Source organism: Lycorma delicatula, chromosome 12 (assembly GCF_047948215.1).
Source record: "Lycorma delicatula isolate Av1 chromosome 12, ASM4794821v1, whole genome shotgun sequence".
Lineage (NCBI taxonomy): Eukaryota > Metazoa > Arthropoda > Insecta > Hemiptera > Fulgoridae > Lycorma > Lycorma delicatula.
Window position 1 is genome coordinate 75,407,500 of NC_134466.1, and position 17,024 is coordinate 75,424,523.

The 17,024-nt window shown below is 29.6% G+C and overlaps 1 protein-coding gene across 1 annotated transcript in view; it reads left to right on the top strand.

Annotated features, from left to right (window-relative positions):
* Positions 1–669: 669 nt before the first annotated feature.
* Positions 670–17,024, top strand: part of LOC142333500 (uncharacterized) — a 76,093-nt gene continuing 59,738 nt past the window's right edge. Inside the window, exons 1-4 of the mRNA XM_075380752.1 lie at positions 670–961; positions 8,658–8,772; positions 11,716–11,855; positions 15,191–15,353. Coding sequence (XP_075236867.1) covers positions 947–961; positions 8,658–8,772; positions 11,716–11,855; positions 15,191–15,353 — 433 coding nt within the window. The 5' untranslated portion in view covers positions 670–946. The remainder of the gene's footprint in view (positions 962–8,657; positions 8,773–11,715; positions 11,856–15,190; positions 15,354–17,024) is intronic.

Below are 17,024 nucleotides of genomic sequence, written 5' to 3' on the forward strand. Positions count from 1 at the left end.
AGTAGACAGATGAGAGTAAAATGGTATTTTGAATTTTGTTGAAAATCAAATAAGCTGGGCGGTGCCAACTCTTTTCGATCGTTAAGAAGAAACAATGTAGTTGAATTGTAATTTTCTGCCTTACTAATATCTTCATCATCAGTGTCAAAGAGTGCTATACACTGGAACTTCAAATTGAAATAAAAAGTATTGTAATAATAATTTTATTGTAAATAATGAAAAAATACAAATTAACTATTTTCGATTAATCTAAATCGAAAATTTATAGATACATAACTATACCAATAATTATACCAATACTTAACTGATGCGTATTTTTTTGTAAAATACACCTAAGCTGCAATTAAAACTTTATTTGATTCAACATTTTAATACGAAGAGTATCAAATTAAAAAGAAATGTTGTATGTAGTCAATGTATAGTAAAATACGTGTTTTTGTATGTAAAGAAAGAATAATTTTTGTAACGGTCTAACCTTTAAAACTACCGGTAATTTTTACTAGTAATGCCGATCTCGAACAATAAAACATTGTATTTGACCTATAATTAGGTAGAAAAATTAAATCATTTTGAAGACAATGATTAATTTTTTAAATTTAATATTCACTGCTTACATTATCGGATTTTTATTTCCGTTAAGTTTGTATCAATGAACTTACGTCAATTTATCTTGTCAATTTGTGGATATTTGTTGTACGTTTAAGTTTTTTCAAGTTATCTGAATTTGTTCATTTGTAAAGTATTATGAATATTCTAATATTTTTTTAATGATTTTAAAACAACTCCAAAATTAGTTTTATGAGGTATTAATTTCGTTCTGATATTCATTTATTACAATGTAACTAAATGAATTTATGGTTAGGAATTCATTTATTTAGAATTTTTATGTTACTAAAAATTTAATTACTGACAAAATCTTCGAATAAATGATTTCGTTCGTCGAATAATGATGTCGTCAAAGGTATGTATTTTATTAATTTTACTAATTTTGTTAATGTTAGTTAAATATGTATATTTTAACTCATTTTATCAAATTGTTTTTATTATTGTGCAATGAAGATTATTAAATTAATAATTATAATAACAGTAATATGCATAATAATTTATACATCTATGATTGTGATAAAACCACCTAACCTTAACCTGCTCGTTTATAAAATTTTAGGTTAACAGTAATACCTTTATGTAAGGTATAAAATTAAAAATAAGTAAATCTGGGTTTTTAGTTCCTTTTTTAGTGATGTAATAAGTATAATTATACAATTACTCATTTTGCCTTTGGTACAAGTTTGTTCTCTATATGCATTCCAATTTATATAAATATACAATAATATTTTGTTACATTATGACTAAATATAAACAACCTGTCCCAATCAATGGGCTTTACTAATCTTAATTGTTTTGTTCTGATTAAGTTTTTATTTACTCATTACTTCAGTTTTTACTGTGTGCGTTTGTGTTAAATTTTTCTTAACAATTATAACTACAAATTACTATATTGTATTTCCTGTCTGCCTTATGTTGAGACCTGAAGTAAACAATCTGCGTGTTTGTGGTTTGTGTAAATACATATGATAACCTTCAACCAGTTAATTCAATTCACCAGGTGGACAAAAATGACACATCACTTTTAAAAATATCTACTACACGATAAGAATGTTAATTGTTATTTATGTCTGTTATTATTCTCAGATTATCACATTATTATGTAATTATAAATACATTAGGTCTACAGCATTGTAAACAATACTGTTTTATTGAAAAATGTAATTACTTTCAGTTTCCTAATTTTATAATATTCAGATTATTTGCTACTTGAGGCCTAGTATAAACAAATGCATTGTTTGTTAGTGCAAGTATTTGATTCCAATTCAGTACATATCGTGTATGGTGATATATTAACAATAGCAATACTTCATAATCACTTATAGTTTATGACACAGTTAAATAATATTTCCAAAACTATTTTAAAAACAATTACTTGGTCTTGTGAAACTTCATTGTTATTTTAACTGTGGCGTTGTTAACTGCTCGTGATAGAAGTTACTTTGAGTGAGGTTGTTTTTGTCATTAATTTGGTTTAAATAAGTATCATACTGATATATATGACTTATTTGCTTTATTACAGTGCTAGAAATTAACTTTTTGTCTATAAGTGTTTTATTTAAGAGTGATGAAATTTAATAACTACAGCCGAGAGTCCTTGTTGCTGTATTGTTAAACACAGAAAAGGTAAAATACTAGTAAATGGGGAAAAGACAATAATTCTTATTATTTTTAATAAATTTTCCGAAGAATACCATATTTCAGAAATTAAATTAGTAGAAGATTTACATCTAAATTCATAGGTGTATCCATTTCAAGTATTGAGAGATAGTGAACCGAAAAAAAAAATATAAGGTACACACAAAAAGATACACACAAAAATTAAAAGAAAATGTTCAAAACCCTTTTTAGGTAAATTTGTCGATTTCAATAAAAATGCTGTCACATTCAAAGTTCATGGTTTCTTTTTACTTCCCTGTACGAAGTAAAGGAAGTATTGTGATTGCAAAAAATTTTGGTTTCCAGATTTCAGCGGAAGTATCCTTTTTGACTAACCCTGAATCCATTTTGACTAGTTTCGATGTGTGATCTGCACAGACGTACATACATATGTATCTTGCATAACTCAAAATCAATTTACCTGTAAGATATTGAAATTTTGGATTTTAAGACTGTTGTAACATCTAGTTGTGCACCTTCCATTTTGATTGCAATAGACTGAACCAAAAGTGTCAAAAGAAGCCCAAAATCCAAAAAATTTGGATTTTGGGCTTTTTCTTAACTGCCGTAATAAGCCCTCATTGACAGCTTTTCAACAATATATTATAAGTGGTATTTATTTTCATTGATTCTAGTGTTATAGCCAAATAAAATTTTAATTAATGAAATATTTAGATCTTAGGGAAAGGCACATCGATTCAAATCAAGACTTATCTCCTTTCTTTTTTTTTAACTTATTTTAATTTAAATATATTGATTTATTAATAATTATCCTCTCATTATAAAAAAAATATGATTATAAAAAAATTGAAAAAATGTCAGAAGTTTTTAATGAAATAAAATTCTATGTACTTTTCATTTTAAAAAATGTGTAAGTAATTTAATAGGCATTACAAGGAAGTCATGTGTTGTCCACATCAGATTTTTTGAAAATGAATTGCCCACACTCAATAAGATACTTTCAGCTGTAAGTACCAGTATAAAATCTGCAAGTAACTAAGGAAAATGGTTGATTTTATTTAGGTCATGTAGGGAATAAAGATCAATTTGTTAACGGTGTATTATTAGTTTTCGAATCCAATAAAAGTGAGATTACCACAAAGATATGAATGGTAATTAAAAAAAAAAACTGTTTAATACGATTATGAAATTAATTCTGCCAAATAGCTCTTCTTTTTTTTTTTAATGAGATGTGTGGGCATTGACTGATATGATCATTTAGCTTGAATGGAAATTTTTTAGTATATGAAATGTGACTGACTGGGACTTTTCAAACCCTGGACCTCGGGGTGAAAGGGTGAGATGCTACCGCTGTCGTCACTGAGGATAAGACACCATATCGTAGTGTGAAATTAGAAAAAACCTGAATACATCATGGCTAAAAGCAGATTTAGTATATTGGCTGAGGGAAAAACAAATCCTATTTGTTTCTTCATTCAAGTTTGAACTAGAAGTTAAAAGAAAAAAAATGGTCAAACATGTAATCGATGATATGGCTGAAGCAAATGTACATACAGTACGGTTTCCACCATACCACTGCAATCTGAATTCAATATAACTAGTGTAAGGATTTGTAGCTTGGAATAACAAAACTTATAAATCTGTAAATGTAAAGGTTTTACTTGAAAACAGTATCACTGAGATAATGGCAAAACTGTGTTAAACATGTGCTGCAAGAAGAAGACGACAAAATGTCGAAGATTGATTATTTTGTTGATATCAAGGTGGATAAACTCATTGGTTTTGAAAGTGACTCCTTGGAATCTAATGTTAGTGTCTAATGAACATGAAGATGAGATGTTGACTGGGTGTGATTATTTATTTATAGAGTGATTTGCCTTATGAAATTGAGAAAAAACAAACAAAAAATGGTAATAAATAGTAAAATAATTTTTATTTATTTTATGCATGTAAATAGTATTTTAAAGTTTTGCGTAAAGCTCTTAACAGATTATTTACAAACCTATTTATGTGAATCATTTCATTAAAACATTAATATTTTGTTTAGCCACTAACTGCATATGACATTACTCCTGTAATGGTAAATCAAAGATAACAATTTATAAACTGTTCTTAATAAACATTAACTGTATAGAATATACTGAGCAATAGGCAACTATTTTTGTATTATTATTACTACAATAGAACTAAATCAGGTGCACAGTTGCTGTCTTGCAACTTTGTGTACACCCCATTCACACTGCCTTGCTTGGCGGCATCTGTTTTGTTTACTTGATGCCTCAACATAACGTAGTTTGATATTAGTTGTAAATATAATGATAAAAAGTTTTTTTTTGTAAATTAATTTTACTAAGAATATTAATTACTACCTAAGATATTCCAGAGCAGATTTTCTTATGATATTTATAATTAATCTAAACATTTGTTTTATAATAAAGACACGTACAATTATTGGGTGGATTAAAAAATTATTATTAGTGTTATTATCAGTATTGTATGACATCATGTATGAAAACATAAAAATTTGACTTGAATTATGTGCGAGTCAAAATGATAGTCACATTTAGGATTTAGTATTCAGTTATTAGAATTTTTTGACGTACCTTAAATGCTATTAAATAAACTGCCAATAAAGTTATTTTTTAAATGTATATACAAAATATTGTTCAATTTTTAAAACTGTCTTGTTGGCTCATCTATCATTTATCAGTTTTTGTTGAATACAAGATAAACTATATTTCACTACTTTTACAAAATTTTTAATTGAACTAAAAAATTCCAATTTCACTTTGAGAAGGTGGCAAAATTATTTTTTTTTAGGATTTAACTTGGAAGCTCATTAATAATTTATTCTGTCATATTATATAGTTTCTTCCACTATATCATAACATTATGTTGATTCCAAGCTTGGTTCTCCTGTTAACAAAAATGAATTACAGTATTTAAGCATATCCTAACTGCATTCCAACAAAAATCCTATTACTTTTAAATTTTCCACATGTTTCACAAACACTTCTTGTAATTTATTTCTTCAAATACAGTTTTCATAACGTTGTCTGTCTTTTTCATGTAACACCTTAATTGACCGGTACAGATGGGTATTTGTTAATTTTATGAACCAGAACTCTTTTAATACTTAGTTGAATCTGTTAAAACGGTACCATTATCCTCAAAATTATGAACTTGCCCTAATTTATCATTAGATCATATAAAAAAGCAAAATTATTTCCTCAGCAAAATATTTATCTGAAGGTTAAAAAATGCTGAGAATTTGTGCCTTTCTAAAATAAATTTCAACCTTGCAATCTTGATTCCAGAAAATTGTGCGTAATATGTTTAAATCGATAACCTCTTATCATTTAACTCAACTTGTAATATAAGATGTGGCACATCTTATATACAAGTGCCTAGAAATTTCACATACATTGCTTAGACTGTACCGATCTGTAATATGGTCTTCTGGTTTCGCCATACCATAGAAACACCCAATGATGAGACCTGTTAGACTCCACAGTTAGTGCATAACTTGGTGGTCAAAGTATGACCTATAAGCTTTTTTATTTAAAGTTGTAATTTTGTTTCAAATGTGATTTCATAGTGAAATCATCACACACGTATAACAAAAACTGCACCTTCATTTACTGAATTATCACTGACTAAATATGAAATATAGCTACAAATTGAACCAGTTGTGTAAGTTTTAAAAAACACAAACTTGTTCATGGATGCTTCGTTGATTATAGTTATATATAGTTTCATAATATGTGATGGTTTTATCACCATACACAAACTTGCATCATTTTTTCATTTATAGTGAGTACTTAACAATGATTAAAAAAATTAAATAACACCAGAATGAATGTTTGTGGTAGAAAATCTTTGCTTATTTTTAAGGTTAACAGTAAAAACAAGAGAAATGCTCTTCAAATTTTTACTTATTTAATATTTATTTCTTTATTTTTACTTATATAATAGCAGTCTAATGGATGAAATTGTAATACTCTTTGCAAAATACTAAAATAGACAATCAGGAAATTATATTATCTCTTGAGGCTTCTACCAAAAATCAGAGCGAGTTTTAACTAAATAAAACCAGCCTGTCGGATAACTATTTTTGGCACTCATAAATAAAAACCATGTATACTCCCAATATTTAGTAAATTAAAAATTCAATTCAAACTTGTGCATTTATATATACCCAAGAATTTGCTATTGTGTATGTATTTATATATATATATATATATATATATATATATATATATATTAATATCTCTGCATGAACTGCATTAGAAAATTTTCTATTAATTTAGATAATTTTTTAACTTATTTATAACTATATATATATATATACTAGTTGAGAGCAAAGACTATGATTTAAACTCAGAATTAATAATCATAACAATTGATTTGTATTTTTTTTATACTTTCTGATAACACAAAATTTAAAAAATAAAATGAAACTGCAAAACAAAATATTATAATAAAATTTCAACAAAACCTTATTCTGCTGTATATATTAGTCAGAAATAAGTTCTACCATACATCAGCAAGATCATTAGTTTTTTTGGATATGAATCATAAAAATCCATTAACTCATTTGTATTTCTTAATTTCTTACAAAACATTGGAAATGTCAGTTGTATATATAAGGACCATTAACACCAAAATTTACACTAACATATCAAACAGTAACATGTGGACTATTTAGAAGTCTCATAAACTTGGCAAAAAATATTTCTTGCTCAATAACAGAAATCTTGCTTATCAATCAACTCGTTCAAGTGATACATCACTTGAGAGCAGAACAGCATTTGTTTTCAAAGTGTTTGTATACATTAAACTAAGTTATTCAAAAAGTTATAGACAAAATATAATGATATTATGAAAATTGTTTTATTAGTTTGATGGAGTGGTGTGTGTGTGTGTGTGTGTGTGTGTGTGTGTGTGTACACACGCTCATATTTATACAAACACTTTGAAAACAAGAGCAGAACGTATAAAAAAGAACAAATTAATTGTTATGATTATTAATTCTGAGTTTAAATCATAATCTTTGCTCTCAACTAGTTCATAATTGCAAGTGTGTTGTTTGATTCAAGGTTTTCATATTTTTTTTGTGTATATTATCAATTATAAACTTTTTCACCTCTAAGTTTGTAGTGATTCAGGAACATACAAATGAACTGTTAGTGTAGTGTTATATAAAGTAGCTTAAAAAGTTTGATAGCATGCTTATTTTACAAAATAAAGATTAAAAGATTTATATATATTTCTTTCACTTTGTCAACATTCATGTTTCTAGAAATATTCCTTGAGCTCACCTCCTTCACCTCTAAGTTTGTAGTGATTCAGGAACATACAAATGAACTGTTAGTGTAGTGTTATATAAAGTAGCTTAAAAAGTTTGATAGCATGCTTATTTTACAAAATAAAGATTAAATGATTTATATATATTTCTTTCACTTTGTCAACATTCATGTTTCTAGAAATATTCCTTGAGCTCATTCTTAGAAATCACTTTTTTTGATTTGTCATACTAGCCACTATTTCATCAGCATTCTTATATAGCATTCCTTAAATTCAGTTCATTTTAAACAAGTAAATATCAGTCTGTGCGTAGTTGGAAGAATATTATGGATGCTCCAAAGATGTTATGTTGAATGTGATATTTCTTGATAGGCATAGATCAATGTATTAGTATGATTTCATGCAAAGAATATAATTTTTTTCCCACTCCTTGACTGTCCAAAATGAATTCATTGTTGACAGTACTGTGAAAATCAAAATAAAATTATTGGAATAAAATTTCTTTGGTCTTGCCAATGTAATATTTTTGTTTACGGAATTGACATAAAATTTTATTGCAGTGGCTGATATTTTTGTCTTAGATTTATAAAGAATATTATGTCCCATCCTAGTGTGATTATATTATAAAGAAAATTTTTTTTACCTTGATCCATTGTGATAAGATAGTTGGTATTTTTGAGCTGTGAATATAATATTTTGTCACAAAAAAAATTTCTTTTCTCTTTTAGCCACCTTGAAGGAGTTAGTTAAAGTAAGCTCTGATTTTGTGACAATAAAATTAGAGATAACAATATTAAAAATGTTGTTTTTTTCTAACATTTTGAATAGAAGCTAAAAATTTAACAATGTAAAGAAATGTGCTACGTACGTGAGAAATTCTAAAAATATATTTCAGGGTTTTCTGTTAATCCATTCTTAATGAATACATTCATTTAAAGATGCTGAAATAGATTAGGAATATCAATATTTTTAAACTATTGCTATTAATGAAGAAATAATCTGTTAGTAATTAAAAAACTAATAAATTTTAAGTTGATAAATTAACTTGTAAATTTAAGTGACACATAACTTTAAATAAATATAGCCTAGTTATATATTTATTAATAGTATTACTTTTTTTTAAGGATGAAGGTGAAGCACAAAAGAAAATGGGATTAGAAGGACTTGGTCATGATGAATTGGTCACAAAATGTAAAAATCTATTGAGTATAGCACAGAGAGCTAAGAAAGCTCGTGATGGTTCGTATTTTCTTGTTTCAAGATAAAAAAATATTTTTAAGAAATAAATAGTTTATATTTTCTCATTTTAATATATTTTTCATTTTCTTCTTCTTACTATTATTATTATTTTCATTAATTTTTTTTTGTAATTTTATTGATATTGTTTGTTAGATGCTGTAACCCAGTAGTTAAATGGAAATGATTATACAAGGGTGAATCAAATATAAACGGTAATTTTTTTAAATAAATTTATTGATTAATAATATACACAATTCATACGTTCATTTCTCTATATAGTCTCCTGCACAATCTACACACTTTGCCAACAGTTTGGAAACTTGAATATTTCTTATTCAAAAAAGTTTGAGATGAATCATCAATCAATTGTGCACGTGCTTCTCGATGTCTTCATTATTTTAATCATTCCCCTCCAAGCGATTCTTTCAAGGACACAAATAAAAATAATTATAGGGGGGCAAATTTGGATTGTGTGGAGGGTGGTTGAGGGTTTCCAGTGCATTTTTTCTAATTTTTCCCTCATCAATATTGCAGTGCATTGTCATGGAGATGGATGACATCTCTGATGTGCATACCCCATCTTTTATTTCGGTAGCCGGCTTTTTTTGACTGTAGCAACTGACAATAGTAAGCCACATTCATCATTCTAATGAGTAAAACTACCGTTAAGTAAAAAAAATCATTGCAAGAATTTTTCTGGCCGACAGACGGGTTTTGGCCTTTACTGGGCAGCTTTCATCCTTTCGTCACCACTCCTTACTAGCCATTTTTGACTCCAAAGTGTAATGATGGACCCATGTCTCATCACATGTGACGATGCACCTCAAAAACCTCCCCTTCTCTCCAAAATCAGTTCAGAAGTCTCACAGATCTCCAACGTGATGTGTTTTTGGTTTTTTGGTCAACAACCTTGGAGATGATCAGTGAGTGATAATGGATTGAGCACTCCCATACCTGATACCCCCATCTTATGAAATTTCTCAATAGTGAACCAGCATCCCAACCACAAAGAAGAAGGCACACCACCCCCTCCATTCCAAGCCCTGAGGGGCTTTACTGAAGGTCTTCTTTAGACCCTCTAACTGATTACATCTCACAATCATCACAATGTCACCCTTTGAACTAGCTAACTGAGTCCACGGAAGGGCAAACCCTGCACCTGGTCCTATTTTAATATCAACGCTTGTGATTGTAAATGCCTCAACCATCGACTAAGTAAGGAGTCAATACAGGCTAAACTCATACCATTCAGAATGTGTTATACGTGACAACGAAATTCAGATCTAATCCCATCATCTACAATAAACATCATACCTGAAGACAGCCCTCGGCAAGACAGTGCCACACCTCACAGCTGCATGGACTATCATGCCCTCGGTAGCCCAGTCACCCCCCCTCCCCACCACTGATAGTGACTCAGCCACTCGAGTTCAACAATCACTGCTTTTGAATTAACTGAGGCTCGTTGCCAAAACGCCTGCTCTGGACAATCAAATGTCTCGGCCGAAATCCTAGCCACCTGGGATCCTACTCCATTTAAACACTTTTTGGTGATCTATGTAATGCAAAAAACCTTTGATAAGCTCTTGAACAGCACAGATGTTTTCAGCTGTAAGACTTCTGAACTTTCTCGCCTACCCTTAAATAATCTGGCCTACGTATATACTCGGTTCTGGGACGGTGTAGCGTCCCCAAACTGTACCTTCAAACGTGTTAAAATTTCTGCGGGATTAATGCCTTCATTGGTTAAAAATTTATGATTATATGTTGTGCAACAGATAACGGAACCTCTTGCTCATTCATGGCTGTACTGACGACAGAGCAGAACAGAGCAACTAACCAAGCCAGTTCCCTCTCTCTTAACACTGAACATCCAGCTAAGAACTGCTTGCTGCATAGAATAGCAAAATTACCCTTTAAATTTGATTCACCCTTGTACATAATCTGAAACATTTTACGCTGCAAAATTATACAGTGTTTTTCAAAAAATAATAATCCAGTGTTAGATCTAGGGGAAACAAAAAGTTATGTCATTTCAAATTGCCTTACGAATATTTTACGGCATAAATTTATGCTCTAGTTTGTCATGAAACATTGTATTTAAATTCGGCCTCTTTTCAGTAGAAGCATCTTTGGAATTCTATAAACTTCTTTCATTTTGATTGGCTGGATGATGTCAACAATTTTAGTATGACTGATTTTGAGCGGCTATTATTACATCGCCTTCATAATCTGTTTCATCATGATCTCTTGTTTTCATTCAGATATTTTTATCACTTTCTACTGAGATATTAAGCATCTTCACAGCTTTCCATATTTACTCTGTAGTATACACCTTCAAAAAACTATAATTTATTTATATTAAAACCTTGTTCTCTAAAGTGATAATAAACCACCATTATATGCTTCCAAGAACTAAATGTTTGATGCTTTGAGCTGTTACAGAACAAATAGTATAATGTGTGTATTATGGTTAAAATTGTAAACCACTATTTAACCATAACTTTAGAATACTGTTTGTAATAAGAAAAGTAAAAACTATCCCTTGAAGATACCACAGGTCAAAGTTATTGTGGCAAGTAGCTATATCATTCAAACAGGTAAAAAGCATGATTAATTCACTTTTCTGTTCCGGCTTGCAAATCCATGAATTATTCACAACTTAACAATTTTAAATGGGTGGTATTTGAAAGAATGTTTGTTGTTTGAACAAGGATTGAACAAAGTAGAATAATGTCATGTATGGTAAATAAGTCAGAATTTAGTGTCTCTACTAGGTTTTGTCTTTTCTATATATTTTTCTATTATAACATACTACGATGTTATATTGCTATAATGTTTATAATATTCAGATTTTTATAACTCGCCTAATTCTGTTAAGTTTGTACGCAGTTCATATTTTTCATTAATCGGATAAAAATTATGTAAAATTATTGTTTACAGACGCATTGGAAGAAAATGGTAGATTCAAACAAGATATTAGTAACATGAAATCAAAAGAGTCTGATATGGAATTACAAATGGATAACATGACAAAAACAATTAGTTCATTAACTGATCAAAAAATCCACCTCATGAAACAGGTAAGTTAGATTAATTTTCTTAATAAAATGGCTGTGATCTTCGGGTCCTTAGATTAAGGAAACGTACAGCCTAATGTGACAATATTTGGAGCGCATCATAAAGTAGCATCAATAAACAGTCACAAGTAGAAAAATGATTTATACAAAGTAAGAATAAAATGTTAAAATCTGAAATCTTGCATAAATAACGGATTTCCATAGGTCACTCCAATTAAATGTTTGATACCGTTTCACTGTTTACTGTTGATATTGACTAGTGGTAAATTTCCATAACAGTTATTACTAGTTAAAATTTAAGCTAGAAAATAGAAATTATGTTATTTGATTTGATAAGATTTTAGTCATAGTGGCAAACATTACAGTTGTTAATTTACCATATCAGTAAAGACGCAGTTGCAGCATTAGTTGCAAGCAAACAGTTGCTTATTTTAATCTTTAACTTTCAGCTAAAGATGAAATCAAATGTTTTTTTTTTGATATTTACCTTCTCTAATGATGATTACCTTCTCTGATCGCTTTTTATTTACTTTTTTTGGAGTTCACTTCATTTTGTATTAAATATAGTTTAGTGTATTGTTAGACAACGTCTGTAAATACAGTAATGAGACTAGTTTTTTTTTTTTGGCAGCCAAAGTGGCAGCTGTAAAGTTACTAGTAAATATATGGTTATATGAACAGCTGATTTATATTGGGTATTAATATTTTTAGTCTATTGCTGCCACGTGAGACTTAAACAAACTTTTTGTGAAACGAGTTTTGTTACAAAAATGAGTGATACTAATTATGAGCAACATTGTGCAATCAAGTTTGTTAAACTCTCTGAGAATGCTACTGAAATGTTTTTCAAAATTGAAAAGGACATATGGAGTTGCACTAGCCCAAGTTTTTAGGTGGTTTAAAGTATTTTTAGATGGCCAGGAATCAGTTGTGGATGATCCATACTGTAGAAGACTGTTAACTTCAGAAAGTGACAACAGTGTTGAGCGAATCAGATACTTGATACAGTACGATCGGCGATTAACTGTCAGAATGATTGCAGAACAATTGAATTTGAACTATCCCACACTTCATAAAATTTTAACAAACGAATTTGACATGAAAAAAGTTTGTCCAAAATTGATCCCAAAAAACCTCTCTGTTGCACAGAAAAACAAAAGGGTGGAAGTGTGCCGCAATCTTCTAGGGTGAATTGAAACTGATCCTGATTTTCCAAAAAATGTTATTACTGATGATGAACTGATGACATTTGAGTATGACCCAGAAACAAAACGCCAGAGCAAGGAGTGGCATACTTCAAACTCACCCCGTTCCAAAAATCAAAACTGTACTGATTTGTTTCTTCGATAGTAATGGCATTGTCCGTAAGGAGTGTTAGCCTACAGGATAGATTGTAAATCCCTATGTTTACTGAGAAATTTTTGAAAGACTTCGGAAAAGAGTTGCCCGCGTGAGACCAGCATCAAAGACAACTGGATGCTGTGTCATGACAATGCACCTTGTCACACGGCCTTCTCAATTAATGGGTTTTTAGCAAAGAAATACATTCCTGTAGTTCCTCAACCTCATTATTCACCTGACTTGAGTCCCTGCAACTTTTTTCTGTTCCCAACTTTAAAAAAACACCTCAAAGGGCACCATTTTGGAATAGTAGAAAACATTAAAAAAGAATGTAACCGACCATCTGAAGGATATTCCGGTTTCTGAGTTCCAACACTGCTATGAGGAGTGGGAAAACCATTTGAAGCGTTGCATGGCTTTCCAAGGGAATTATTTTGAAGGTGATAGAATTCATGTAAAATTGGATTTTAAATAAAAAATTTTTCTGAACCAGTCCCACTAGTTTATTTACAGACCTTGTATAGTGTGTGTAACATGTTTTATTTGAAAATGACTTAACCATTCTGTAGTTCTTCATGCAGTGTTTCTTGTTGTCTGGTAAACTGACTAACCAAATTCCATTGCTCATTACAATTTTATAATATCTTTATTAATTTGCTAATGAATTTCTACTAGTTTCGCATTTCATGCATTCGAAAAATGATAAGGCTGTATTTTACAATCAGCAGGTATTTCAATTTCTTAAACATTTCAAACAAAAGAAATGGAAACTGGTTTTACATTATGGTATCTGTAGCAAACTATTATATAAACGAGCTCAGCCTTCTAAAATGACTGTACCAACCGCATTTATAAACAGTATTTACTTCATAATTCAGTTTATAAATGTTTCAAACTCAGATTATACATTGTATAGCTATCGGAGATTTAATGAAATATTTTCTTTTTGGCATTTTTGATTTTATTTGTATGTTTTCATATTTTTACAACTCATGTTTATTTATCGTTTCTGTTCCATTTGCTTTAATCTTATTTACATTACAGTAATATAAATATGAGATTTACTCAGAAACATCAGAACTTTTGTTCAAAACATTCCTGCAACTCTCCTTACAGAACAAAATTTGTCTGTTTCATTATATTTTGCTTCTATCTTCTCTTATGCAAAACCATGATTTAAGATTAAATTATGATAATTTTAATTTATTTTCTTAGCTTGGAAAATAACCAAAAACCAAAAGAAGTTATATTTGGAGAGTGAAGTTTTTTGGTCAACCTAAGAAATTCCATGATTCATTTTAAAAAGTTCTTCTTGACTGATTGTGAGAAATGGATGAAGTGATATTGTCATGATGGAATTTAACAGCTGTGTAATTTCCATTAGTCTGGGTTTTTGCAGCATATATACCACCACAAGAGGATAAGAATTTCTTGATAACAATATTTATTAACTTTTAGAATAATTGGTCCGTAGTTTTATTTAAAAGTTATGATAAGAAAAAAATATCAGCAACACCTTTTGGCATTTGTCAAAATGCAAAATTTATATGCAGTATGTAATATATGATCAACGCACTTGAAAAGTAAACCGTACTGACACACTAAATTTGACAAACTAAATGAACAACCTCTTCACAGATCAAATGTAATATTTGACTTGGTTCTAAATGAATTTCTTAATTACTTTATGAGCATCATTAACAGTGTAATTTAAAGTATTAATGTTAGACTGAAGACGATTTTACAGGAATCTATTTCTAACTATTTAGGAAGTGACTAGGATTGTACTATTTCATTAAAGTGAAGACTTATTTTGTGAGTTTTGTTAACCTATGACTAACTCATGTAATTCCTGTCATAATTTGTCAGATAGTACTCCAACAGATCTAGATTATTTTTTTATTTGTTGATTACGTTATTAGATTTAAGGAATTATTCTTTTGTTTATTTTAGTTTCCTGTTTTTACACTAAATATTTACAATAATTTTTATTGCAGATTGATGAAGTTGCAGCATTAAATGGACATTTAAAACAAAATTTGTGGGATGTTAGACAAGAATTACATACTATGCGTGAAACTAATGAATGTTTAGAAAATGAAAACAAAAAACACTGTGAACAGTTGAAAGAAGTGAATGAAAAATTGAAAAAAGAAATCTGTCAGTTTTTAAAAAATTTTTTTGTAGAAATTATACTTATGTACAGTACTTTTGTTTTTATAAAGTATTTTTATATATAATTTGTGATCAATAGTTACATTTTTTTTTTTGTCCAGTCATTTTTGACTGGTTTGATATAACTTTCCAAGATTCCCTATCTATGGCCAGTTATTTCATTTCGGTATACCCCCTACATTCTACATCCCTATCAATTTGTTTTATATATTCCAAACGTTGCCTGCCTGCACAATTTTTCCCTTCAACTTTCAGCTTGTCCCTCCAATATCAAAACGACTATTCCAGGATGACTTAAGATGAAGTCTAAAAGTCTTGCTCTTTGTTTAGCTATATTTCTCCAAATGCCTTTTTCCTCATCAATTTACTACAGCACCTCTTCATTTTTCACTTTATCAGCCCATCTGATTTTTAACATTCTCTTATAGCACCACATTTCAAAAACTTCTAATTTTTCCTCCCAAGTACTCTGATTATCAAAGTTTCACTTCCACATAAAGCTACACTCCAAACATATACTTTCAAAAATGTTTTCTTGGTGTAAATTAATTTTTTATATAAGCAGATTACATTTCTGGATGAAAGCTCTCGCCTCATTCTAATTCATTTCTCATTCGAATTTTATATTCAATGGTCTATCTACTTTATTTCTACTACATTTCATTACTTTTGTTTTGTTCTTGTTTATTTTCATGCGGCAGTTCTTGCATAGGACTTCATCCATGGCATTCATTGTTTAAATATTTTTTACTCTCAGCTAGAATTACTATATATATCGTCAGAAAATTGTAGCTTCTTTATCTTTCCACCTTGCACTGTTATTCTGAATCTAAGCTGTTCTATAACATCATTAATTATGTAAAGATTAAACTATGTAAACATATTTTGTCTTTTTTACTCAGGCCTCTTGTAATGTTCTCCTCAAAAATCTTCTTTACCCTCCTCTTTCTCAAGCTTCTCTAAATTCCACCGATTCATCTGATACCTTTTTTCAGGTCTTTAAACCCTCCAATCTACATTTCATTATGACTTAATTATGTTTACTGTAAATGTCTGCTCCTGGATATGCTTTGCAGTTGATGAGTTGATTTCTGAATCTTTGCTTTACCATGATATAATCTATCTGATACCTTGCAGTATCACCTGGCTTTTACTGTGTGTATGATCTATTATGATTTTTAAACTCGATGTTGGCAGTTACTATATTATACTTTGTCTAAAACTCAATAAGTTAGTCCTCTCTTTCATTTTTTTTCTCCAGCCCATGTTCATCCACAATATTTCCTTCCTTGCCTTTTCCAACACTTGCATTCCAATCTCCAACTATTATTAAGTTTTCATCCCCTTTTATGTGTTTTAATTGATTCGTCAATTTCTTTGTATACACCTTATCATCATCATAAGCACTTGTAGTCATGTAGATATTAATAATCATTGTTGCCATAGGTTTTTATTTTCAATGATTCTATCGCTAAGCTTTTTGAAATACTCTTAGCTCTTCCCTATCTTCTTGTTCATTATGAAACCAACTCCTGCCTGCCCTTTATTTGACACTGTTAATTTTTCTAAAATTATCTGACCAAAAGTTGTTTTCCGCTTCTCACTGAGCCTCGCTAATTCCTACTACATCTACATTTAACCTACCCATTTCTCTCT